The following is a 25,778-nucleotide window of genomic DNA, read 5'->3' on the forward strand; positions in this document are numbered from 1 at the left end:
AGGAGGAGGGAGGAGGAAGATTTTATCCCCAGTGTTGCCACTCCTTTCAGTTTGAAAATTGCGAAGCTGCAGATGTTGTATGATGGGAGGGGTGGAGGGAGGAATTGCTCAGAAATGTGTGGTGGCATTATTAGTTGGAATTTTTATGCACGCCTACTGGTACGCTATGAAGTAACCGCTAAAAATAAACTGTTTTCCAGGAGGGACAAGGAATGGGGTTTTTGCTAAGAAGTGGAAAAAGTCTTTGTAGCAGGAGCAAAGAGGATTCCAGGCTGGTTTGATGGCTCAGATTCCTTGTTTACTTCCATAAAGCCAGCCATGTAGTTCATACTGGCCCAGAGTCATTTAGAGCCGAGCTGAGTCACAGCTGAAGCCCCACAGAGATGCATTAAGATACCAAAAATAAACTGGAAATACAACCTGAAAATATGATATGAGCTGTTTGGTGATGTTCATGGGTTGCAGACTTGAACTGCGCAGTGAGAATTTGGCTGAATTTTAGGGCTGCAACTAACGATTATTTTCATTGTCGATTAATCTGTCGATTATTTTCTCAATTAATCGATTAGTTGTTTGGTCTGTAAAATGTCAGAAAATGGTGAAAAATGTCGATCAGTGTTTCCCAAAGCCCAAGATGACGTCCTCAAATGTCTTGTTTTGTCCACAACCCAAAGATATTCAGTTTACTGTCATCGAGGAGTAAAGAAACCAGAAAATATTCACATTTAAGAAGCTGGAATCAGAGAATTTTCACTTATTTTTCTTTAAAAAATTACTCAAACTGATTAATCTATTATCAAAATAGTTGGAGATTAATTTAATAGTTGACAACTAATCGATTAATCGTTGCAGCTCTACTGAATTTCACATTCACATTAATATGAATACACAGCCAAAGTATTAATGTGTTGCTGCCCAAATTAAGAATATGGCTTCAAAATGAGATTAAAAAAGTGACACCTACTGTTAGATAAGGATCGATAGCACAAAATGAAAACAAACAGCACTTTTAAAGGCACAGTAGGTAACATAAGTTTGTGGCCGACAAATGATGAAACTTTTACAGATTGAATCTTCTCTATTTTAGCGCTGGAGTCATTTTCAGCGTGTTCCTCATTCTTAATCTTGACCCAAGCAGCTTTTTTTTTTTTTTTTTTTTTTTGAAGTGAAGAGGAACAACCCTCACCCCAGCTGCCCCTTATTATTAAGAGCCCTAACAAGTAACCTTCCCTCTCCCAACAGCTTTTACTGTCTGACCCGGCTCATTATAACGGCTCCAGTAGTTTAAGTAGACACTCAGCTGCCAGCTATTGTGCTTAAGAGGCTCTGTTGTGGACTGTGATGACGCTCACTAGATCACAACACACACCTGGTTCTACTAACAGGGAAATGCATTGTTCTTGAGTTGGAGCAAAACTTGTGCTATTATAGACTGTGTGTGTGTGTGTGTGTTTCAAGTGCATGGTGAGACAAAAATTCCCACAGTAAGTGTGTGTGTGTGTGTGTTTACTCTGTAATTTTGTTATTTTTATTCCCCTTTCCTGTGCCAAGTACACATCTTACTCACCCATCACTCTTTGTGTGTGTATTTGTGTGTGTTTGTGTTGGTGTAATTTTTCAATTATGACTGTTCCAACAAGTGGGCAATTTCAGAGCACACTTTGATGTTGCTAATGGCAGTGGTGAGAGTATAATGATGTGTGTGTGTGTGTGTGTGTGTGTGTGTGTGTGTGTGTGAGAGAGGTGTGTTTTCTTGTTTGTTGATGTTTTTTCTATATCGTCCTATATTAGGTACACCCTGAGCACCTCCAATTCGGCCATCGCTGCCCTGCTGTGTGCTCTGTACCCCCACTTCCCTGCTCACAGCACTGACAACCGGTGAGACTGACACACACACACACACACACACACACACACACACACACACACACACACACACACAGAAAACCAGGTTCATGCAAACACTAACCATAACCTCTGTATTTTAATAAGAAAACAATGGGCACAAACCAGGCTTTGGTCTAATAGTACATACAAAAACCTGATGTAGTTTGTTTTTGTCTACTTTTGGTGCCAGGTGGGTGGTGTTTCCCACACGGCACAATACAATGAGTGCCAGAAGGTTAAGACAATCATAGGAATGATCTGATTCAGTTGATGTGGTTAACTCCACCCTCCTGGTGCTGCACACCCTAACACACCCTAATTATTTACAAGCACTATATGATTCCCACCCCAAATGTATACACACACACACACACACACACACACACACACACACACACACACAGGGTCATATAAATGTTCAGTCACATCCAGAGGTAGTAGCATGTACTAATCATATCATTTGACCGTATGATATGGGTTTATGAAGGCAGATACCAATGTTTTTAGACCAAAGTCATTGATAGCTGATATTTTGTGCTTTAAATTTGGCGATTTTCATGCCAAAATATTACAAGTATTCAGTGTTTCCCCCAGAATATTCTTCTTCAGGGTGGAAAAGCCTCTGAAACAGCATTTAGACCGTCATGGGACACTAAAACTCTCCATTGAAAACCCAGATTAATTAAATATTTAGCGGTTCCCTAAGGCAAGACTGCACCTATTGAATGCTCTGGGATACATGATAGACTTTTAAATGAAAAAATAATTTATAACAACAATTAAAAGAACAATTAAAACGTGGAACGAAAAAATTTCACTGCAGGTTTTTTTTCTGTAGCTGTGATCAGGGTGGAGCCTCCATCACATGAGAGCTGTGTGACACTGACTGCTTGATATCTGTACTCTAACTCTAGCAAATACTACAAATTATTAACAGCTGTGTGTTGATGTTGCGCTCCTCGCTGCAGCTACCACCTCCAGGCCCTGCGGCACCTCGGGGTGCTGGCCGCCGAGCCACGCCTGCTGGTGCCGGTGGATGTGGACTCGCTGAAGCCCTGCTACGCCCTGCTGGACGTCACCTACAAGGTAAAGGAATAGCAGCTGGTTACGATGGAGAGGAAAAGCCAGTGTAAATACTGCCAACAAAGACTAGCATTAGCTTACTGTCCCAATACTTAAAGGTGCAATAAGTAATATTTTTTACCGTCCCATAGCACAAACAGACCATAATATACCTGCAGGGGTTTGGTAAGGTTGCTGATTAATAACCAATGACTGATCAATGACTTGGCCAGGTGTTGAGACTTCTGGCCTGTACTAAAAAACTCCCCAACCATTTACATTTCAAGACACCCACACACACACACACACACACACACACACACACACACACACACACACACACACACACACACACACACACACACACACACACACACACACACACACACAGCCAGCCAGCGAGGCAGCTATCTTTGATGACGATTGACTGTTTCCTGCAATGCTCACATTGTGTGCTTTACTTATGGTGTTACATAGAAGTGTTTTCATGTTTCATGATGTAACACCTTCTGACTTGGTGTGGCTCTGGTGGTGTAATGATGATAAGAGGAACTCTGTTAGCTTGCTCTCTTAACCACCTTATCTCTCTCTCTCTATCTCTCTCTCTCTCTCTCTACCTCTCTCTATCTCTCTCTACCTCTCTCTCTCTCTCTCTCTACCCCTCTCTCTCTCTCTCTCTCTACCCCTCTCTCTCTCTCTCTCTCTACCCCTCTCTCTATCTCTCTCTCTCTCTCTCTCTCTACCCCCTCTCTCTCTCTCTACCTCTCTCTACCCCTCTCTCTCTCTCTCTCTACCCCTCTCTCTATCTCTCTCTCTCTCGCTACCCCTCTATCTCTCTCTCTACCCCTCTCTATCGCTCTCTCTCTCTCTACCCCTCTATCTCTCTCTACCTCTCTCTATCTCTCTCTCTCTCTACCCCTCTCTCTCTCTCTCTACCCCCTCTCTCTCTCTCTCTCTCTCTACCTCTCTCTCTCTCTCTACCCCTCTCTCTCTCTCTCTCTCTACCCCTCTCTCTCTCTACCTCTCTCTATCTCTCTATCTCTCTCTACCCCCCCCTCTCTCTCTCTCTCGCTACCTCTCTCTCTCCACCCCTCTCTCTCTCTGTCTACCCCTCTCTCTATCTCTCTCTCTCTCTACCCCTCTCTATCGCTCTCTCTCTCTCTACCCCTCTACTCTCTCTCTACCCCTCTCTCTCCCTCTCTCTACCCCTCTCTCTCTCTCTCTCTGCGCGTCACAGATGTTCTTGTCAGCCTTGTCCATAGTTGTCACTTCCTCTTGATAAGCTCTTTTACACACACACACACAAACGCATGCAAACGCACACTGCAGAGTACAGTATGTGCTGGTTTCAGTTCGTTTTGAGGCGTAAAAGCGTGACTGTCCACCAAACCACCATGTTCTGCTTTTAGTCACCGTTACAGGACTGAAGCACACAGTTCAAATACCTCAGGTGTGATTTATGTAACTTGGTCACACCATTCAGCCAATGTTGTTCCTGCAACTTGTCTTTTTAGGGAGATATTAATAGCAGCAACAGCAGTCAAGAAACCTACCAGTATCTGGGGCCGGTTGCACAAAACACCTTAAGTTAAGATTTTCCTTAAAGTCCAAGTTAAGTTTTCCTTAAAATAAAATAGGGTGCACAAAACGGCCTTAAGTCTTCTCCTTAAGGTTTCCTTAAAATGTTCACTTAAGTATTTAAGGTTTTCTCCTTATCTTGGTCTGATACTGAAGGAGTCCCTTAAAGGTACCTCTGACTCTATCTTAACCGCAACATGGCTGAGTTTATGGCGATAAATGAAGAAAATTAACGCATCCCGAGAAGAGTGTCCCACTGACTTATTGAATTAATTTTCGTTGCAATTTCCTCCCACATTCGTTGTTTTCTGTTTGCTGTTATTTGCGGATCAAATTTACTTTTTAGTATGTGCTTTCTTTTATTGTATTCCTCCTGAAGTCTAATCTTTTCCTCCTCTGACCAATTTAGTTTTCTTGTCTTCTTTTCTTCTGCCATTTTTTTACTATCTATAGGCCAACTTTGTGAGACGATAACAGGTATCACAAGCGCAAGTGCAAGCAAACAAATGGTCTCCATGGAAACTGTAGAATTTTACCGCTGTAAAATGTCTTTCAATGCAGTAAATGCCTTAACGTTTTTCCTTAACTAACAGGGTTCGTACAAAGTCTTGAAAGTTTGGAAAATGCTTAATTTTAACCGTTATGTTTTCAAGGTTAGGAATATGCTTGAATTCGAATATACTCCTTGAACAATGCTTGATTTTCAACATGATCTGGTGTTTCATCTACACAATCACTCATGTAAACAAAAAATCTTTTAATATTTGAAATGAAACGATCCCGTCGTCATATTTGTTAGTCGTCTCCTGGCGTCTCACACTAGACGCGGAGCGGACCGGATCAGACCGGACCGGACCGGACCTAGATTGACTGACATGGGTGCTGAAATGAAAAGGTTTTTCCGATCCGCTCCGCGTCGTCGCTTTAGCAACGTGCCAGGCTGTCGTTTTAATGACAACTGGCTGGCTAATGAAAAATATAAAAAAAATGGCTTCGGAGAGGAGCCACAGAAAGGAAGGCGTACTGCACAACCTGCAGAAAGGAGGTTGATACAGGCTTCAAGAGTCTGGAAATCTTTGGTTTAGGTACCTTGAAAGTGCTTGAATTTTACTCTTAAAAAGCTGTACGAACTCTGAACTAAGGAAACCTTTTAAGGGATTCTGTGCAACACCCTTAAGTAAGTCCCTCAGCTAAGGAGAAATTAAGCCTTAAGTGTCATACTTAAGGAGAAAACTTAAGGTGTTTTGTGCAACCGGCCCCTGGTTCTTAGCCCCAGGTTCACGCTTTAGTTCATGCTCTCTGTGGCGAGACACCAGGGAGCCACAGATGTCTTTGTTCCTTGGCATTCACGCTTCTTGCATATTTCATGACAACCGCACACCTGACAGCTCAGTTCTTCTCATGGTTATCATTTGTCAAGTCATGTTTATTTATAAAGCCCTTTATCACAAGCATGTCTCAAAGGGGTTAGATCAAAGGTCACATAACATGTTACATCACTATATATCATACTGCGTCATATACCATACTACAGACTAACACAATCACGCCTATGGGCAATTTAGAGTCTCCAATCCACCTGACTTGCATGTCTTTGAACTATGGGAGGACTCCACACAGAAAGAGCCGGGACAGAGATTCGAACCCATAACCTTCTTGCTGTGAGGCGACAGCGCCAACCGCTGAGCCACTGTCCCCCAACAAGAAAAAAAACCCACTGGAATCTGGATTTTTTTGGGGGCATTTTTGCCTTTATTTGATAGTTAAAAGTAGAGAGAAACAGGAAAGATTAGGAGAGAGAGGGGGATGACATGGGACATAGGTCCTGGGCCGAATTCGAACCCAGGACATTGTGGCTATATGACCTCACGCAAGACTACAGTGGCCGCGATGACATCATTTTGATTGTGTGCACACCGTTGCATCCATTTCCACGTGAAGCATGTTTTGTCCAAGTGTTTCATATTTACTCAGCTATCATTTTGCCCCAGTCTGTCTGGAGCACTCAAACTATTTCAAACATTTAGAGTGTATTTCTGCCCTGGCGTGTTTGGTTTGTAATTAAAGCCAGCCATTGTTGTTGCAGTACACTGCAGTTGGGGATGCAGTAAATAGCTTCTGAATTATAGGAGCAGTAAATTCTAAATCTCAGTTTTTGGTCTTGCTCTGTGCAGATGTGGCTATTTCAGAAGTCTCACTATCTTGCTGCAGCTTGCTGTAGCTTTTTTGAAGTCAGTCAGCAATGTTTTGAATTCAAACATTGTTGACTGTGCAAATAGTAATTTGAAAGACAAGTTTTGTGTTACCATAGTCTTTCCATGTCTTTTTTTTTATCATTCAAGAAAGAGTAGGCTACAGTGGCTGCTGCTGCACTAATGCAGGATGGATGCAGGATGGGAGACTTCTTTGATAGATATCACTGCGTGGAAAAAGGCAGGTAGTGAGAAGAGTAGGCATGCGCACATCAGTGGCTTATAACTGAAAGTTCGTAGGTTCGAATGCCATATCAGCTGGGAAAATCTGGGTGGGGAAAGTGAAAGAGGAACACCCTGCCCTCCCTCAAAAACTACGACACATAAACCCCCAACTGCTCCAGTGGTCAACAGTAGAAGACTGTTACACTGGGCAGTGAATGTGTAAAACTGTATGAATGTGAAGCAGTTTAATACTTATCATACATGCTTAGCATACATGATCAGAAAACCTTCCCTTGTTCCTTAGGGAAAGCAAACCTTCCCCTAAAGTTTTGAAGAAAGGCCAGGACCTGGATAAAAGTAGATTTGAAGCTCAGGTGAAAACATCTATAAACTAAGTGGATTCAAGCTCCCAGTGCTTTATCGCAGGGTTTCCACAGGTGAAGGATGGCTGAAGGTTGGAGACGGAGGTTGCTGTCCAAAGTGAGGACCGACGCTGACAGCACTCCGCCTTTCAATCTGATTCACAGCGGAAAGCTCAGCCTGACGCCGTGAACATCAGTCACTCAGAGCGTCACTCCCTGTGTGAGGGAAATGCAGATATATTTATGATGCATGCAGACACATTTTACATGCTTTATGAGAGTCCACCAAATTAAATTAGAATTTACATAAGATTTAAATAATGACTTAAAGGAACAGTTCACCCCAAAATGTAAATTTTGGCATTATCTAGGAAGTGTCGTTCCTCGGGGGTCAGTTCTTGGCCCCCTACAATTTGTTTTTATGGTCCTTTCTTGGCGAAATTATTCATAAGCATAATGTCCTGTTTCATTGCTACACAGACGACACCCAGCTATCTGCACCCCAAAGACAGCTGCTGAAATAACCTCAAATACTGCGTCTCAGATATTAAACGCTGGATGTCCCATAACTTTCTTCAGCTAAATGCAAATAAATCTGAAGTGGTTTTCTTCAGCCCCTCCAACTCCATTAACCAGATTCCAAATTCAGGACTCTGTAACCTTTCGGCCAATATTAAACCTGTGGCAAGAAATGTGGGAGTGCTATTTGACTCTGACTAAACTTAAACTTGACCAACAGGTTAAGAAAGTCGAAAAAAGCAAGAAGATTTTAGATTAAAAATGCCTTTTATTGATATGGCATTGTTCTCTTGAACATTAAAAAAGAACTCAGACTCCAAAACTCCCTGATGAAGGCATGTGGCCGAAACGCTTTCTTTTTTAATGTCCAAGAGAACCATGCCTTGGTCGTGTTGCTTTTTTGGATTCTACTGATAAGCCCACCACCAAAGACCACCTTTCTATCATTGATTTTTAACCCATGTGTATCCCAGCAGCGCTCCCCAGTTGTCGTCGTCGTCTTTTTTTTTTTCTACTGAAGCTTAAGAAAGTCATTCAGTCCTCCAACTGAGAAATATCACACAGACCAGATATCTATCTTTCGTTCTTGCTGATCTTGAGAAAGTGATTCATGTCTTTACTACCTACATGCCTGGACCACTGCAGTTCTCTGTGCTGTGGTCAGAGTGGCGGCTCTCTCGATCACCTGCAGCTCGTGCAGAAATGCAGCTGCGAGGCTTCTAACTAATTCCAGGAAGTGAGATCATATCAGCCCCACTTTAGCCTCTTCACCCTGACTGCTTCTTGAATTCAGAATCAAATTTAAAGATCTTGCTCATCGCTATTAAGGCTAAACAGGGTCTCACCCCTCGCTATATTTCTGATGTTCTGTCCCCCTACGAGCCTGATCAAGATCAAGATCAAGATTACTTTATTTGTCTTGGACATAAAGGCTGCCACATAAAAATACATACAGTACAATTATAGTGCAGTAACAGACACAAAGTGCATAGCACAAACAAGTGCAGACATAAGTGCATTCAAGTACATGCAACACAGCCTCTCATTTCACACCCTCCTTATGTCCTGAGTTTAGGAGATTCACTGATAGAGGGATGAAAGATTTTTTATACCTATTCAGGTATCTTTTCCTGTATTTAATTGGAACCCTGTAGCGTCTACCTGATGGGAGCAGTTCGTATTCTGAATACAGGACATGGGAGGGGTCAGCGATAATTTCCCTAGCCTGTTTAACTATAGTCTTCTCAAAGAGCATTTGGAGGGAGGGACGCTCCCTCACCCCCATCACTTTCATTGCTGTGCGGACCAGTCTATTTATTTGTGGTTTTAACTTAACCGATATGTTACCAAAACAAGCTAAGATTCCGTAACGTAATATACTCTCTATCACAGCATGATAAAATAACATCAATACCCTCACTGCCTGACATCATCTAACAGGGATCTGTCCCAAGATCCAGGCTTGTTTAATAAAGGTGATCATGCGTTGCAGTAATGGCCCCTATACTCTGGAACAACGTGCCCAATGGCCTCAGCCAAGCTACAACTGTGGTGTCAACCGTGTCTTCTTGAGTTCAACATAAGGGCAATAAAATGTCAAATTTCTCAAAACAGCTTGTGCAGCATAATCAGACTGTTTTGTATCCAAACGGATAGGATAGGACTGGCTTGCAGTGGCACAGTAGCATGCAGAGTGCTGTAAGGTGCCCCTAACCGTTCATGCTTTCAATACCAAGGAAGTGTCAGTGAGGTAAATATGGGAGATTATGGGGTTAATATAAGCTTTTTGGACTCACAGTGCAGTTGTTCGGCTACAAAACACTTGGATTATGCTGGGCAAGCTGTTTGGAGAAATTTGATGGGTGTTTTATGCCTTTTTTGGACCTCTAAACAACCACTCCGATGTAAATTTGTGCATACACCCCTTAGGTTCGTTGTGTATTCGTGTGTGTGTGTGTGTGTGTGTGTTGTAGTGACGTCTTTTCCTCTTGTTTCAGGAGACCCAGTGGTACGAGGAGACGACGGTGGAACTGATGGCTCCCACCATGCTTCCCGAGCTGCACCTCCTCAAACGGGTAAAGCCTGGGAAACAAAGTTCAGAGCCTCAGGATTTTGTTGTCTGTTGGTAGAGTTGGAGCAGGGCTTTTTTTGTTACTACATCGATTTTATTCTGAAGGTAATCATCTTCATCGATAAATACCATTGAAAGATCATGCGGATGGAAGGGAATGGGAGGAGAGGTACTTTGTTTTTAAGAAAATCCAACTTGCGCCTAAAAACTCACAGTTAATATTTTTCATATCCACCAATAGTTAGAGATCCTGGAAATGTGTTGTAGTGGTGTGTTCACTGTCAGTGAATGTGGTTGGTATAGTAGTTCATCGTGAACGGTGGTATTTTGGGTGGTAATTGTATCACTGTTTGTCTCGTCATCAAGCTGAAGTTATATATTGTCGTTTGTATCAAGGTGAAATTGAAGTTGTTTGTTGTTTTTATCAGTGTGACGTTGAAGTTGTTTGTTGGTTGCAGGTCAAAGTGAAGGGCCCACGTTACTGGGAGTTGACCATAGACCTCAGCAAAGAAACGCAGCACCTGAAGTAAGTACTTTAATGTCACCTTTGAAGAAATGAAAGCTTAAAGGGAATCTTGTCAAAACGCATTTGTCCATGAATCAGACTGATCAGGTGAAAGGTCTGATCCTTTATTCATTTGACTTCCATCCTCTTTCCTCGATATTGTTTTGTTCTGGAATCATACTTTGGCAGTTAGATATTTACATCAAACACATCTCTCTGTCTCTCTCTCTCTCTCTCTCTCTGTCTCTCTCTCTCTGTCTCTCTCTCTCTCTCTCTCTGTCTCTCTCCCTCTCTCTCTCTCTCTCTCTCTTTCTCTCTCTCTCTCTCTCTCTCTCTCTCTCTCTCTCTCTCGCTCTCTCGCTCTCTCGCTCTCTCGCTCTCTCTCTCAGGCCCATCCTGTCCAGAGACGGGGTGTTGTATGTGAAGCTGAGGGCCGGCCAGCTGCCCTACAAAGACGACCCTCAGGGCTGGAAGAGCCTGCTGGCCTCCACCGTCAACCACCGCAACTCTGGAGTCAGGGCCTTCAAGGTAAACACACATGTTATATAATATACCCGCTAACGCCAAGGGCCGATCAACAGCCAATCAGATTTCCAAGCTCTGGGCATCCTGGTGGCTCAGTGGTCTAAGGCGCATACCATGTAACTGTGACATCCTGGGTTCGAATCCATACCAGGACCTTTCCTTATCGTCCCCCTCTCTCTCCCAGTCTTTCCTGTCTCTCTACTGTAACTTGTCCAATATGAGATTTCTGCACTCCAGAGTTGCAGTAGATATCATCATGTTGTCATATTCAGTGCATTCCAGGAGTTATTTTATGATGAAGTGCGGGAATTTACTTTTTTTTGGTGTACCTGCTTTGACTCAGCCTGTCTCATCTACTTCTACTACTACCTTCAAAAATACCCACAGAACGGGTGTGAACTTGTTGCATTACATATGTAAATATATAGCTAGCTAGCCAACTAGCTAGACATGATGATGCCTTGTGTCTGCATTGCATTCTGGTCTCTCTCCTGCTCCTGTGGGTGGAGAAATTGGTCTCTCTCCTCTTCTACGATGGATTTCTCCCTGTATGATTGTTGAACGTCTCTTGGTACAAAATGGCGGCTCTTGAAAGAAGCCCTCGCTCTTTGATCCTGAGGGACTGACACCAAAACCTGAAACATTTTCTGATATCAACTGGACGTGACGTCACGGTCGGCCAGTTATCCACAGGAAGAAGGAAAATACACCAAACAACAAAATGGGTGCGAAGTACACCACCAATGTCTGTTTTTGAAGTGTTTTAGTGTGGATTTTTCCTTTTAATAACTAGGTTATTTAAGAAATGACCCAGTTAAGTCTGTATATCATCAGCAAATATTTGTTTTTCTCAGTTTTGTTTATCCCACCCTGTATCACATTCATACAGCTGTATACGTTCAGTGCCTTGCTGAAGGGCAGCAGGCTGTAAACAGAAGCGGCCCTGCCTCCTGCCTCCTGCCTGGTGGCTGGTGGCTGGTGGCTGGTGGCTGGTGGCTGGTGGCTGGTGGCTGGTGGCTGGTGGCTGGTGGTGTCCAGGTGCAGGTTGTCTCTGCAGGTGCAGCAGTCCGCTCTGTGGTTGACACATATTACTGGTTTCCTGACAGCCGGCTCCTCTGTTCTCTCTGTGATTTACCTCTGTGTATTCTGTCAATACACCCGCAGGCCTGGAGAAAAATATTATTCATTCCACTCGTCTTCTTCCAGTCCTTCCCTCCCTTTCCATCCGTCTTTCCCTTCCTTCCTCCATCCCTCCTACCCTTCTTCCCGTCACTCCTATCCCTCCTTCCTTTCCCTTTCATCCTCCCTTCCTCTATCCTGTGCTTTGCATCTTTCTCTCTCTCACTCTCTCTCTCTCTCTCTCTCGCTCTCTCTCTTCCCCCATCTACCCATCCTTCCCATCTTCCCTCTAACTTTGGATTGTCTAAAAAAAAAAAATGCAGATTTTCTCTGAGTCTCTCTTGCTTCCTTCCCTCTTTCTCTGTATGTCTTTTTTTGAATTTGGATCGTTGAAATAATGTGACCTTTTTCCTTCTGTTTGTGTGTGTGTGTGTGTGTGTGTGTGTGTGTGTGTGTCTCCACAGCCTGAAGCCATCTCCACCTTCACCTCTGAGCCCGCCCTCGTCTCCTTCGCCGAGTTCTTCTGTAAAGCCTCTGAAGGAATGAAACATGTGAGTTTAACACACAGATGGAAATAAGAATCAGATGCAGCCTGAAGTAGTCAACACTACTTCTGTCTTCCTGCAGCCAGTGTACTGTTGTCTGCTCCTGAAACATCGGTGGCATTTTTGGGGGTACGAGAGAGAGCCTGTAGTCAGCTCCACCAATCAGAAGTAACGTATTAACATGAGAGTCAATACTGGCTCAGTCCAAGATGGCGGCAGCAGCAGCAGCAGCAGTCAATCCTGGGCTATCGCCTGATTTTTAGACAACAGAAAGAACAGAGAAACATAAAACCCTGAATTGGATATAGCCAAATTAATTCCAACCAAGATAATTAACACACCAACAGTTTTCCTGCTGGTCATGGAATTCCTGGAATATCATGGAGTTTAGAGAGGTGTATTCCAGTCAGGGAAACATCCAGGAGTTGGATAAATTCTCTGGAGAATTCAGAGAAAATCAGGGAATTTTACAATTGGGATAATCTCCAGGAATACAGCAGAATGTATTTTACAGCTTTGTTTCACACATTCATTGCGTTAGCTGGTGGATTTCAGCCAAACTGCAGTGGAAACCAGCCTGTTCACCCCTTTTTAGAAAACCATTAACAAACCAGGAGGGAATACGTTTTTAGGTCATGGAAGCGCACCGACGTAATCATGGAAAGTCATGAAAAAGTCAGGGTTCCTACACAGGACTGGAAAGTCGGGAAAAGTATCAAAAATGAATTTGATCATTTCCAGGTCTTGAATAGTTTGGGAATTTGAAAAAATGGCTGGAAAAGTATGGAAAATGTTGTGGTTCAGGTCCGATACACACATAATTATAGCTTTTATTTTACTGTAGACCCACTTTGAGTCCACAGCTTTTGTTGATGTGAAGAATAATGTTCAGATAGAGGGACGCTCTTATTACCCAGCCGCTGTCAGCATGCATTATATCAAATACCCACCAAAATCAAATCCGGTCAAGAACATAGGGTCTGGGAAAAATATGGAATTTTAAAACGGAAACCGTGTAGGAACCCTGCCAATCATCTCACATATTCTGATATTTGTCGCTGTGAAGAACAGTCTTCATCTATACAGTGATATGACCTAGTTAGCAGGGGCAAGATGTCTATCTGCGTAAATCATATTGAACACCAGACAAAATCTTCAAAACAAATCAAGGTCTGGAAAAAGTATGGAATTTTTTAATTTAAAATGTGTGCTTTTGCCAGCATTAGTTCTCCATTAGTGTGTGTTGGGTCTGGCTACGACTGCAGCATTCCCCCACTCTGTTCAAACCTGGCTTCAAACACACACCTTCCTCCCGGCCGGCTGGTTGAGCAGGGGAGAAAAGCCTAGACACTCATATATCGCTTTTCTCTAATGAAAACCAAAACAAGCGTATTTACATGCACGCAGTATTCCGGCTAATATTTTGTATCCTTATTCAGGTTTTCTCCAGGATAAACCGCTTATAAGCATCCTCATATCCAACTCATATCCCTGCATACGTGAGAAAAATTATATTCTGCATATTACCTTGGAAACAAAACTTAGAAAACTGCAGGAGCAAACGGTAAACAGGAAAAGGTGTTGATATGCCTCATTTATCCTGATTAATATCAGCATATCACAGCTATCTTATTCAGCATATTCCAGCTTTTGTAAACAGTGATGCTGTTTACATGCATCAACTCTTAATAAATGAGATCTTTGGCTATCCTGAATAACATTAAAATATTAATGTGCATGCAAACAAGCTGAATGTCTCTGGCATTAAGTAAAACAATGGTATAATCTCATTGACAACCTGTATTTTGGAGTGAAACTGATAAAAAGCAAAGGAGTTGCAAATAGAGCAACAGAAAAATGTGTGTGCATGCATGTGTTTGTGTGTGTGTGTGTGTGTGTGTGTGTGTGTGTGTGAATGTGTGTATAAAGTATGTACATTTCCCAGATGGTCAATGCATTTTCATAAAGTCCTGACAGATATTTACATTTTGAAACACATGAATGGTTTACATTAGGATGAGGCCAAACCAAAACAAATTTTTCAGGTTTTTACAGTGTCGGTGGTCTTGGTAGAAGTCTTGGAAGGATTTTTTGAGGAAGACATTTAACCATGCCTCCCACACAAAATGCTTAAAAAAAAACGGATTTGTAAACCTGATAATAATCACTTTTTCCTCCGCTTACTAAGAGTCTGCAGTCCACGCGTCCATGCTGCCACGTGTCAGGCTGCTCCGGCTTTAAAATAGATGGTACAGAATAGATTGTCCTTCCTGACTGCTACTTAATCCTCTTGTTTAATCACTTGACTCCCATTTTCTGAGGTAAAAAAAAAAAAAAAAAGCTCTCTGTGCCGCAGCTGCAGGTTAATTGGTTGGACTGCGCAGGAGCCGCTCGCTTCAGCCGGCACCGTGAAATGGAAGCAAATTTTTCATTTTCTACCGTAAAGTTCAGTAATTGAATTTAGGGACAAAAGGAGATTTCCTTGCTGTTTATCTGTTTATCTGTCCGATCACTCCATCTGTGATTCTCTTTCTCTCCGTCCTTCTTTGCTTCGCCTTAACACACTCTCTCTTTCTCTCTCTCTCTCTCTCTCTTTCTCGCTCTCACACTCTCTCTCTATCTCTATGTCTATCTCTATCAAATCCGCTTTCTCTTTCTCTTTGTATCTGAATTGAGGATATTGTGTTTCCTGGCAGTTAATCACAGGTTCTGTTGCCGTCTGGGTTTTAATTTGCCGTGAAATGTCCCCATGTTCAAATTAAAATATGCTTTACTGGCTTGACTGTTACAGGATACAATGTTGCCAAAGCAGTATTAACTCTATATATACAATGTGTCAGTATGTACATATGATACATGTTTAAAATGCAAAAAAAGGAAACAAACAAACAGAAAAAAGGAAACTTAAGGTGCAATATTATAAATTAACAAAAAAATAGTAAAATTTACAGTCATATAGTTAATACACAATGTTAATCACAATGTCTTGAACAATGTAAAGCTGATATATATTTGCCAGCTATAAACATGACATCATCGGCCTCTCCAAGTGTCATCAGACAATAAAGAAAAACTCTTTATGTTTTCAGAATTATAAAAATATTTTTCTGATGGTTTCATATTTTGAGCAATGAATCGAAAAATGAATTTCATCTTCACTGAGGTTCAGGAGAAGGGTTTGTCTCTGTGTTTCTCTATGTCTCTCTACCAGCTGCCTGTCTGTGTTGACAGACTGTCTGTTGTCATATTTCATGTTTCTATATGCTTTCATGCTTTAACACACGGTCTCTCTCTTTCTCTCTCCCTCAGTCACGTAATCACAAATGTTATATGCTGAGATTGTACATTTTTAATATGTTTATCTGTTTGTGTTTGATGTGTTAATGCTGTGTTGTTCCTCCAAAGGGAGTAGACCTTGGTGTTTAACTCTTTCTCTCTGACTATCTGTCTTACTGTCTGCCTGTGTGTGTTTTCTTCATTTCAGGATTTAAACTTTATTAAAACAGGGTCCCCACAGGCCTTGGAAGTTCTTTTAAAGTTCATGGATTTGAGAAAAATAAAAGAAGGCCTTAAAAGTGTACATACACCACCCAAATTTTGCAATATGCTTCAGCTCGTCTGTCCTGTGACCAACACTTCACATCATGAGGAAAAACCTTGTGATGCAGATTTGTGTTGATACAGCAACAGTTTTAAAAATGAAGGATTTCACCAGAATTTGTTGCATTTACCAAGATCGTGAGTAAAAAAAACACGAAACCTCTATGGTGTCTGATTTTGACCGATGTCATGTCTCTTTGAATTTCACCAAACAAGGCCTTGAAAGTCATGGAAAAATCCTTGAATTTGTCGTCAAGTGAGCGTGGGAACCCTGTTGACATAGCATTGGTGCCTGAATTTAAGCCTATTGTACTCTCTGGACATGCAAAAAGGAGTTTATAGGCCCAAAAATAAAATAAAAAAGAAACCTAAAAGACTGTAACACACCAAAGCACACAAAAAACAAAGAGGAGCAATTGAAATCATAAAATTAATTAATAAAATGACCAAATACTTGGTAAACTACACTAAATAGGCTTGGTATAAGGAGAGAGTATTTGAGCTTTTACTGCTATCTAAGGCCTCTCATTGTCTATTGCAGGTATTTCTCCCATTTCAGAGAGAATTTGTCTAATGTATGCACCAACCTGTCTGTTTTTATATTGAGTTAACACACACACACACACTCACACACACACACACACACACACACACTCACTGTCTGTCTGTGTTGTGCAGAGAGAGGACACCCTGGCGTTGTTTTCAGCCATGCTGTACGAGTGTGTGACCCAGGAGAGTCCAGAGATGCTGCCCACATACATTGCTATCGAGCAGGTAACACACACACACACACGCACACACACACACACACACACACACAGAGATAGAAATCCTATGTGTCTGTCTGAACCACACATCTTTCTATAAACTTCATACCTTAGTATGAAATCTTTCATCATTTTTCTTGACAACCAAGAAAAACAACACAGTAAATATGTAAAAAGCACAGCCCTGAAAAAAGTCATGAAAATAAACTGCAAAGGCATCTGACCTTCACCCGACACACACATCGCCCTTGATTGGTTAATACATTACGCTACATTCAAAACAATTTAGTAAATCCTCTCTAGTTGTGTCTCATGTCACTTAAATCAACTCACCTAGTGCAATATTTATTATTACTTTACTGAAAGAGACTCAAAGCTCCTCATCAGGAGCAGGTCTGGAGACAGACTGGGAGACAGAACTCAACCTGGTGCTGTAACAAGGAGCACAATGTTCCAATAATTGTGCTTAGAGGGAATTATTTTCCCTGGACATTATGACCGGAGAGATTTAAATATGTCGGACTTCAACAGATTTTACCGGTAAAAAAAACGGTAATTACCAGATAACGGAAACCCTGGTTCAGGGGCTTCAGCATGTAGTGTGTGGAAGGAATGTACGTACTGTCTATGTGTGGGTGTATTTTAACCGGTGTGGTTGCCGGTGTGTCCCAGGCGGTGGGCGCTCTGCGGCGGGGCGACCTGTCCCAGACCTTCTCCCTGTGGCAGATGCGTCTGGTGGTGGAGCTGTGGGACAGCAGGGTGCTGCGGGGTGGGGGTCCGGCCGGCCGCCACGGGGCGCTGCTCACCTCCGAGTTCCTGCCCGTCATGAAGAACATGGTGGACGCAGCGCTGGACAGCTGGCTGACAGGTGAGGGGAGGGGGGGGGTTTGGATACCTGGTACTCTGCACACAGTGGGAACATCTAAACTCCTGCAGACTTTTCCTCCTGTTTCTCTGCTGCCTGGATGGTTCACTGACCTGTAATCTCTCAACTCAGATTTTAATGTTACCATGTTGAGAAAGAGCTGTGTCTCCTCTTCCTATTTAGTAATATTACCATATTAAAATCTGATAGCGACTGTTCAAAATCGCTGTGTAGCACGCTTTGCCAGAAAAATCCCGCCTCCATTTGCCTGTTGAATGGATTCAACCAATCAGAAATTGGAAGCGCTGCATGTAAAAAAAAAAAAAAAAAAAAAAGAAAACCTGGAAACTTATTGCTGAAGAAAGAAATGTTTGTGGCGATCCAGAGACAGTGGACACCTTCCCATCGGCGATTTCATCATCAGTGCTTCACTGGTGATCACTGCTTTTACTTAACATATTTACATATTTACATTATTGCTGCTAGCGGGCTGACTACTAATACAAAAGCATCCTCTGGCAATTTTTCTGGGTAATGTCTGGCTAGCAAGCAGCAAACAGTTGGCCATGCTTGGTAAATTAAACTTTTACGGTATCCTGTGGGCAGGAACGCCAAATCGTTTGTCTTATATCGGCAAAATGTTTTTCCGAGAACAGATTTTCTTGGTCCTCTGTGTACGATAGCTAGCTACTCACTAAAGAGGAACTGAACTGCTCTAACTCGACTCCGGTTATCTGAGACCGACTGGCCTGAAGATAGATGACTGTTAACGTAGTCACTTCATGATGAATTACAAACTCGATCCATATAAGTGAGTGAGCAGGATTCAAATTCAACCTCTAAATCTGCTCTTATCTCTGTATTGAATGTTTCACACAGTACCTGGGTGACACATTTCTCCATATCAGTAATTTTTGGCCGGTAAAAATGATTCTTGGCAGGCGGGTTGTGTTGTTTTACCGACTCTTCACCAGGTGAGACCAAGAGTTTGGTTTCGGACCCCGCTGAGCAACAGACCGAATCTGGATGTCTGGGAAGATGGTGGGAGTTGACGAGCTTGGCTGAATATTTCTCACCCTGGACGTGTTTCAACTTGTTTTCTAGGGTGTAACACACTAATGTCATGTAGTTTAACAGTACACACTCAAACAAGCACATTCCACCAGTGGCTCAGTGGCTCAGTGGCTCACGTTCTCTCACACACACACACACACACACACACACACACACTCAGAGGCGTGGGAAAACAGGTGAGGTAGTTGGACCAGACAGCGATTACGTAAACACTTCACTTTAACATTCATTAATTCACTGGCAGACAGTTCAGAGGGGGGAAAAAAAACGACTAACTTGGCCACAAGCATTAGGAATGTTAATATTTTCTCTCATTCATACATAAATAAGACAATACGTTTCTGCTCTGGTATGTTCAGATCTATCCTCTTTCGTTTTTATGCTTCTTTTTTCCCACTTTAGACTCTGCTGTGTTGCAATTGTCAGTAATGTAGGGAATTTGAAGCATGAAGGACTCTGATTCTCTGTAAAAAAAAAAACCCAAAAATATTAAGTCTACCTCCAGTTATGCAGGTTTTATGCAGGAATATCCTGGAATATCATGGAATTTAGAGAGGTGTTTTTTCCAGACAGGGAAGTCGGGGAATATCAGGGGATTTTACAGATGGATCACTTTACAGGAATACAGCAGAATGTGTTTTCCAACTTGTTTCACATGTTTGTTGCATTAGCTGGTGGGTTTCAGCCAAACTGGAGTGGAAACCAGACTGTTAAAGCCTTTAGAAAAACAACATCAACAAACCAGCAAGGAAGAACAGTTACAGATCATGGAAGCGCTTTGAAGCTTCGTTTGTTATGGAGAGTCATGGATTTTTTTCAGCCGACAGTGGGAACCCTTATTATGGCTAAAATGATTTAAAAAAAAAAACACAATTCTTTGGCTTGATATTTTAATCTCGATCATTCATCACAATTATTGGCCTTGACGATTTGAGGAACAAGATTATTTGATCGGACTGTTTCTCTCTTACAGTATGTGACACTATCCCATCTGCTTTTCTAAACATAATTGGAGTTTCATTATCTGTGCTCAGTCAGAAACAGGCTGGTTTTACCGGCTTTGTTTCCTGATTTTGGTTTTTAAATCGGTCTTAAATTGCTTTCCACGTGGAATTTAAAAAGGTCTCAGAAGGTCTTGTGGCTTTCAGAGACTTGCAGATACCCTGTAAAAAAGAAAGAGAGCCCAACTCAAGACCTGCACCCTGTGTGTGTTTCCTCCTCCAGACAACAGCTCAGTGTTGAGGTCCTACATGCTGGGCGAGGCCCTCAATAAGGACGCCCAGTCCACCATGTTGGCCTGCTTCCTCGTGTACCGCTCCATCCCCTGCCTCAGGAACACACACACACAGCTGGAGGGTAAGACACACACACACACACACACACACACACACATCCTTGTACTTCTATCTTCATGAGGACATTCCATTGACTCCATTTCTTTCCTCTCCTCCCTCTAAATTTAACCTAATCCTAATTATTAATTTAACCCTAAAACCAAGTCCTAATCCTAGGCTCACCCCTTGAAGAACTGACGGCCAAAATGTCCTCACTGTGAAGGTTTAAAACTCAAACTGGTTCTCACACGCACATACACACATACTTGCACAATGCAAGAGGCTCACTAATGATGTTTTACAAGGATTAAAGGAGTCATTTTCACGCCATGATTAAAATGTCAAAATATAGCAGGCGTCTCAGTGAGGTTGGGGGGGCGTTCTAGGCTTGGGCGATATCCAAAATCTATTATCGCGATGCTAATTTGGTTTTACTATTCAAGCAAAAACAACGGCCATTTGGTGTAATTTGCTCATTCCTGACATTTCCAGGAAAATGGGTTGATTGTGGACACTTTTCACTACAACTATGATTATTTTGGTTTTCCACTATCGTACCACTGGTAGATTCTAGGTCTATAAGTATAAAAGTATGCAATATTTGATGCCACAGAAAATATACACGAAACATTGCGATATTTGATTTTCATAATGTGAGCGTTGTGAAGCCTTTTGAGACTGTAACAGTGATTAACAGCCATACAAATAATGATAATAATAATAATGATGCAGCAGGAACTCTTGTTATTGTCTGTGCTGCCTTCTCTTCTTGTGATGACGTCTGTTTTGAAGAGGACCAGGCAGGTAAAGTCTTCTTGTCCCGTCTCCCTGCAGGCTGCGGGTCGTTGGGGGATTTGTTGCTGCGTTGCGGCCAGCTGGGCATTCCTCTCCGGGATTTGCTGAGGCTCTTCCCTGTGCTGCTGGGCTCCGCCTCCGGACCGCAGACCCTGCCGGGGTTCCCGCAGCACGCATACTGATCCTGATCCTGATCCTGATCCTGATCCAGCTGCCGAGCCTTCAGAGACGCAGTGTGTCGCCTTGCGTTCACCGAGCCAAGCCTCAGCTAACGACACGGTCTGTCTCTGCTGGTTTCCCACATGACAGGAGTTCCCTAATCTCCCTCTTCTTGTAATTATCCCCCGAGTCCTCACACGAGACTGCGCTCAACTTTGGCCCTCAGCGGAAAAATGGTTGACTTTGCTTTATCTTTATGTCTCTGACCTTTACACTTTATGAGTTAAATAAACTTTATGAGCCAAATGTCGCCGCTGGATCACCAGATGACACCGCGAGACGCTCGGGGACAGCGATCATCTCCCACGGCCCAGAAAAAGGAAGCAGGAAACTAACTTTCCCCTCCACCGTTTAGCTTTGCTTTGTTTATTTTCAGAGTGATAAAACTTCGAAGCAAAGTGATAAAGCAGAGGAATTTGTGCAGGTGAGATTAAAAAAACCTCTCACCTCAAAAGACAGAAAGGAACAACAAAAATGTCACGATGCCAGGCAAAGACTGAATTGGGAAAGCAGAATGTAAATGACGGCGGCTAATGGAGGCCAGAATTCAACAGTCACGTTCACTGTTTTCACCTCCACCAGCCAACATATTTTCCAACCCAGAAAAGAGCCTGGCTGGTTGGCTGGTGGAGGAGATGAACTGTCCACAGGCACATGACCGGCTGGTGATTTCCTCCCCTGCAGCCTGGAAAGTGTCTCTGAGCTCCTGCGGGAGAAAAGAAGTGCTGACTGTCTTCACTGCAGTCTGGGACACTGGGCAGTGACGCATCTGTGGTGATCATTGTAACAATCACAGCTTTTATGCAGATATTAGAACAAGAGTGCTGATCTGAGGCCAGTTTGCCTCGTAAGCAGGGAGGGAAATCAACAGCAGCCAAACACTGGTACGTTTTGGAAAGTTCTGCAGGTGAAGAGTCTGTTCTGAAACCAGTTTGGTTGGTGAAACGGTGAAAGTGACCGGTCAGTTTAGGAAACCACAAATGATTCTTCTGGTGGGCAGAAAGGTTTGTTTCCTGCCCTGAGAGTCGCAGTGGAATTAAAAGAATAGTTCGCCCAAAAATTAAAGTTCGGTGATTATCTACTCATCCTCATGAGTGAAAGCTTCTCCGGCAGCGAGCCTGGAGAACTCCCGGTGAGTTGCGTGAAGAAAAAACACTCATCCGATGTAACTAATTAAGGTAATTAATGACCGAATTTTACTTTTTGAGGTGAATTATCCCTTTTTAAAATGAAAGTGGGGGGCGTGACCGGGGATACGACGCTGAGATCAGCCGTTCTCACAGTTCTTTACGGATTCTGGATCTGGTCAGTGTTTTACAAACCTGCAGTGATGGGTAAAAACAGGCCACAGCACAACGGTGGGACCCCAGTTTTTAGTATATGGTTGTATGTTCGACATGGTGATCTGCTAGTCAAACAACGAGAGTCAGCAGTCAGTCAAGCAGTGTTCAAAATCAAACGACTTCAAAACGCAAGAGGAAAAACAAAACTCTCTCATGAGTCAAACTCGCCCGATATCAGACTGCTGTGATGATGTCACCGACTCTACCGTCTTTTCCTCCTAGTTCAGGCACAGGAAAGGACCTGACTGAGCAGCGACAACTGATGTCACTGCAGTATCATTCTTATTGTAGATTGTATGTAAAATGTTTGTACTAAAAATGTGCGATTAATGATAATGAAATAAATGAAATGGGATTTGTTGCCATTCCAAGTGAGTGATTTGTATTCCATAGCAGTGTTTGTGTTCTTGTCAGGTTCCCAGATTTGATAAAAACATAAAGTAAGACCTTTGAAAGCTTTTGAAAATGAATGGAACATTAAAACATTTTATTTTTTATCAAACTATAGCACCCGAATTCATCAATATGCCTCAGCTGTCCTGTCCGAGCGTCAGCACTTCACATCCTGAGGAAAACAGTTTTAAAATGATTTCACCAGGATTTACTGACTTGACAAGATCAGGAATAAAAAAAACAAGGCGCATGTTTGAGGTCTTGATGTCTGACCCCAAAACATGCCGACTTTGAGTCCTTGAATTTCACCAAACAAGACCTTCAAAGTCATTAAAAAAGCCCTTGCATAAACTAGAAATCACTTGGTGGAGCACAAACCTCCACCAACACTCAACAGTTCTCTGACTTCCAAAGCCGCAGCCTTTGTTTCTTTGTGTATCATTTGTCTTCCAGTTTTGATTTTTCAACAAAACAGCACATGAAAGCAAGCGCCTGGGAAGTCCCAGATTTTGGACTTTCCCACCAGCACATGAACGCAGCATCACAGTTGAGGCTTTAAAAGAAATATCGTCTTAATGGCGGCAATCCCACATCTGGACCACCACCAAAATGAAATCAGCTGCTTCTTGGACCAAGGGCCACCTGTCCACCAAATCTCAGCCAAATCCGTTTGTTACTTTTTGAAATATCTTGCTGACAGACAGACAGACAGACAGGAGTGAAAAAATAACCTCCTTTCCAACTGTGCTGGCAGAGGGACAAACAATGTCTCTGATGTTTAATTTTGACCAATGTCATGTCTTTTCACCAAACAACATCTTGAAACATATTGTAAAGTCATTGAATTTGTCGTTGAAGTGAGTGTGGGAACCCTAATGGTGTCCTGTGTGTGTGTGTGTTAGTGTGTGTGTGTGTGTGTGTGTCTGGGCGGAAGTGCAGTGTGTGGGCTGCTCGTCAGGCGTCAGCCAGCAGAACGCTCTGGGCCTCAGAACATTTCTTAGATCATTGCTAACCAACGGCTCTGAGAACATTCCAGAGCAAATGAAAAACATCGCAACAAACAACCGGTCCACACCCTGCACACAGAGCTGCAGCACACAGAGCCGGCACTCACACACTCACATCACAGGGCTTTTTTTAAATGGAGAAATCTGCCTGTGTGTGCCATTGAAAGTGTGATTAATAATTGTCATGGGAAGTCTGTTTTTTGCTGCCATGGAAAAGGCTTCTTTCATCTGAACATGAGCTGAACATTATAATTTAAGATTTTCACTGTCCACATATGAAAGAGCAATCGAATCCACATCTACGGTGTCCTTTCTATCCATTCTAGCTCTATGCTGTTCCTCATACCAAGGCTAATTCCCCTGGTTTGGGTGGACACACCAGAGGATTTGTTGCACCTATTAACAGTGGAGGAAAGAGAGCCAGCATGTCCTGCTCCAGGAGAAGTACTGTTCCTCTGCTGATGTTGAAGTAGAAGTAGAAGTATACTGGTGTAAAAATCTACTTGGGTAAAAGTTAAGCATTTAAAATGTCCTCAGAGTAAAAGTTACAGAGTTACTTTTTATAAAAGAGAACGTTGTTAGCTTTGATCTTTTCCACGTGATTCTAAAAGGAGAGAGGACTTCAGAGGAGTTCAAACTAGATTATTTTAATTGGAAACATTAGAAATGACAAAATAAAGTGCAGAAACAAAGTAAAGACAGATTCCTCTTCTCTTCTTTGCTGACTGACCGCTCCACAATTTGTCAGTGTCTGATTATCCAGTTTCTGATGCTGATGGAGAGAGACAAAACATCTGTCCTCTAATGCAGTGGTTCTCAACGTGAGGTCTGGGGACCACCAGGGGTCCTTGAGGGGGTTCCAGGGGGTCCCCAGAAAATTGATGGATTGTTCAACTTCATTATTTCATTTACAAGAAGTTAACACAATTAGAGAATGTAGAAAAATGACTGTTTTGATCATAGTTTCACTGTTATCTCTCTACCTACAATACAGATAGTCATGGAATTCTGGACAAAATCGTATCTAACAATAAAAAATATTCTCAGATTTGGGTCAGAGAGACAAAATCTCATCTAATGGGGGTCCGTGGCTCTAATGTGGACTAAATAAGGGGTCCTTGATATGAAAAAGGTTGAGAATCACTGCTCTAATGGATGTGATTTAAAATGTAGTGAAGTAGCCTATACTTGGGTAAAAAAAAAACACTTAAGTAAAATAAAACGACCGACTCGAAAACGTAAAGTGCCCAAACAGCTACTCAACTACAGTAACATGAGTAAATGTAATTAGTTACTTCCATCCTTGCCTATGAAGCAGTGAAGTTGCTCGTCCTCCCAGCCAAAACATCTACACATCACTGTGTTCTCTGCTGAAAAAGAGACAAAATCAGTACAGTGGGGTAAAAAAAAAAAAGCATCATCTAACCTTTTCTTAGTGGTGTTCAGGGCATTTTAATCTTGAAAGAGCCCAGTATAGCAACAAGACATGACTCAAATACTTTTTATGGCTTGACAAAAAGCCCTTTAACTTTCAAACCCACATGAGTTCCTGGACTTGGATTTGTTTTTGTTTTTTTATGCCGTGAGAACTCATTTGTGGTCGTAATTTTTTCCTTTTTTTGTTTTCCCCAAAAAAGCCTTCTGACCTCCGAGAGCATCTGCGTTTGGTTTGTGGATACCTGGAGCACTCTTATATCTTTTCCTCTTTGTTTTACACTTTTAATATTTTGTGTTAGTTGACTTAGGAGCCAGATAGGAGAGCGATGATTGCCACACACAACAAAATGACGA

The 25,778-nt window shown here is 42.4% G+C and overlaps 1 protein-coding gene across 1 annotated transcript in view; it reads left to right on the plus strand.

Annotated features, from left to right (window-relative positions):
* The window catches only part of LOC139638432 (anaphase-promoting complex subunit 1-like), a gene marked incomplete at its 5' end in the record, with an annotated part of 46,726 nt that extends 23,780 nt beyond the window's left edge, over positions 1–22,946 (plus strand). The window contains 10 exons of the mRNA XM_071512569.1: positions 1,792–1,878; positions 2,856–2,973; positions 9,823–9,900; positions 10,355–10,422; positions 10,791–10,929; positions 12,510–12,596; positions 16,869–16,964; positions 17,630–17,825; positions 20,121–20,252; positions 21,065–22,946. Coding sequence (XP_071368670.1) covers positions 1,792–1,878; positions 2,856–2,973; positions 9,823–9,900; positions 10,355–10,422; positions 10,791–10,929; positions 12,510–12,596; positions 16,869–16,964; positions 17,630–17,825; positions 20,121–20,252; positions 21,065–21,207 — 1,144 coding nt within the window. The remainder of the gene's footprint in view (positions 1–1,791; positions 1,879–2,855; positions 2,974–9,822; positions 9,901–10,354; positions 10,423–10,790; positions 10,930–12,509; positions 12,597–16,868; positions 16,965–17,629; positions 17,826–20,120; positions 20,253–21,064) is intronic.
* Between the last annotated feature and the right edge of the window lie 2,832 nt (positions 22,947–25,778).

This window comes from Centroberyx affinis, unplaced genomic scaffold, assembly GCF_046629955.1.
Source record: "Centroberyx affinis isolate AG114_WGS23_722 - 3 ecotype Tasmania unplaced genomic scaffold, CSIRO-AGI_Caff_v1 ptg006357l_1, whole genome shotgun sequence".
Taxonomy (NCBI): Eukaryota; Metazoa; Chordata; class Actinopteri; order Beryciformes; family Berycidae; genus Centroberyx; species Centroberyx affinis.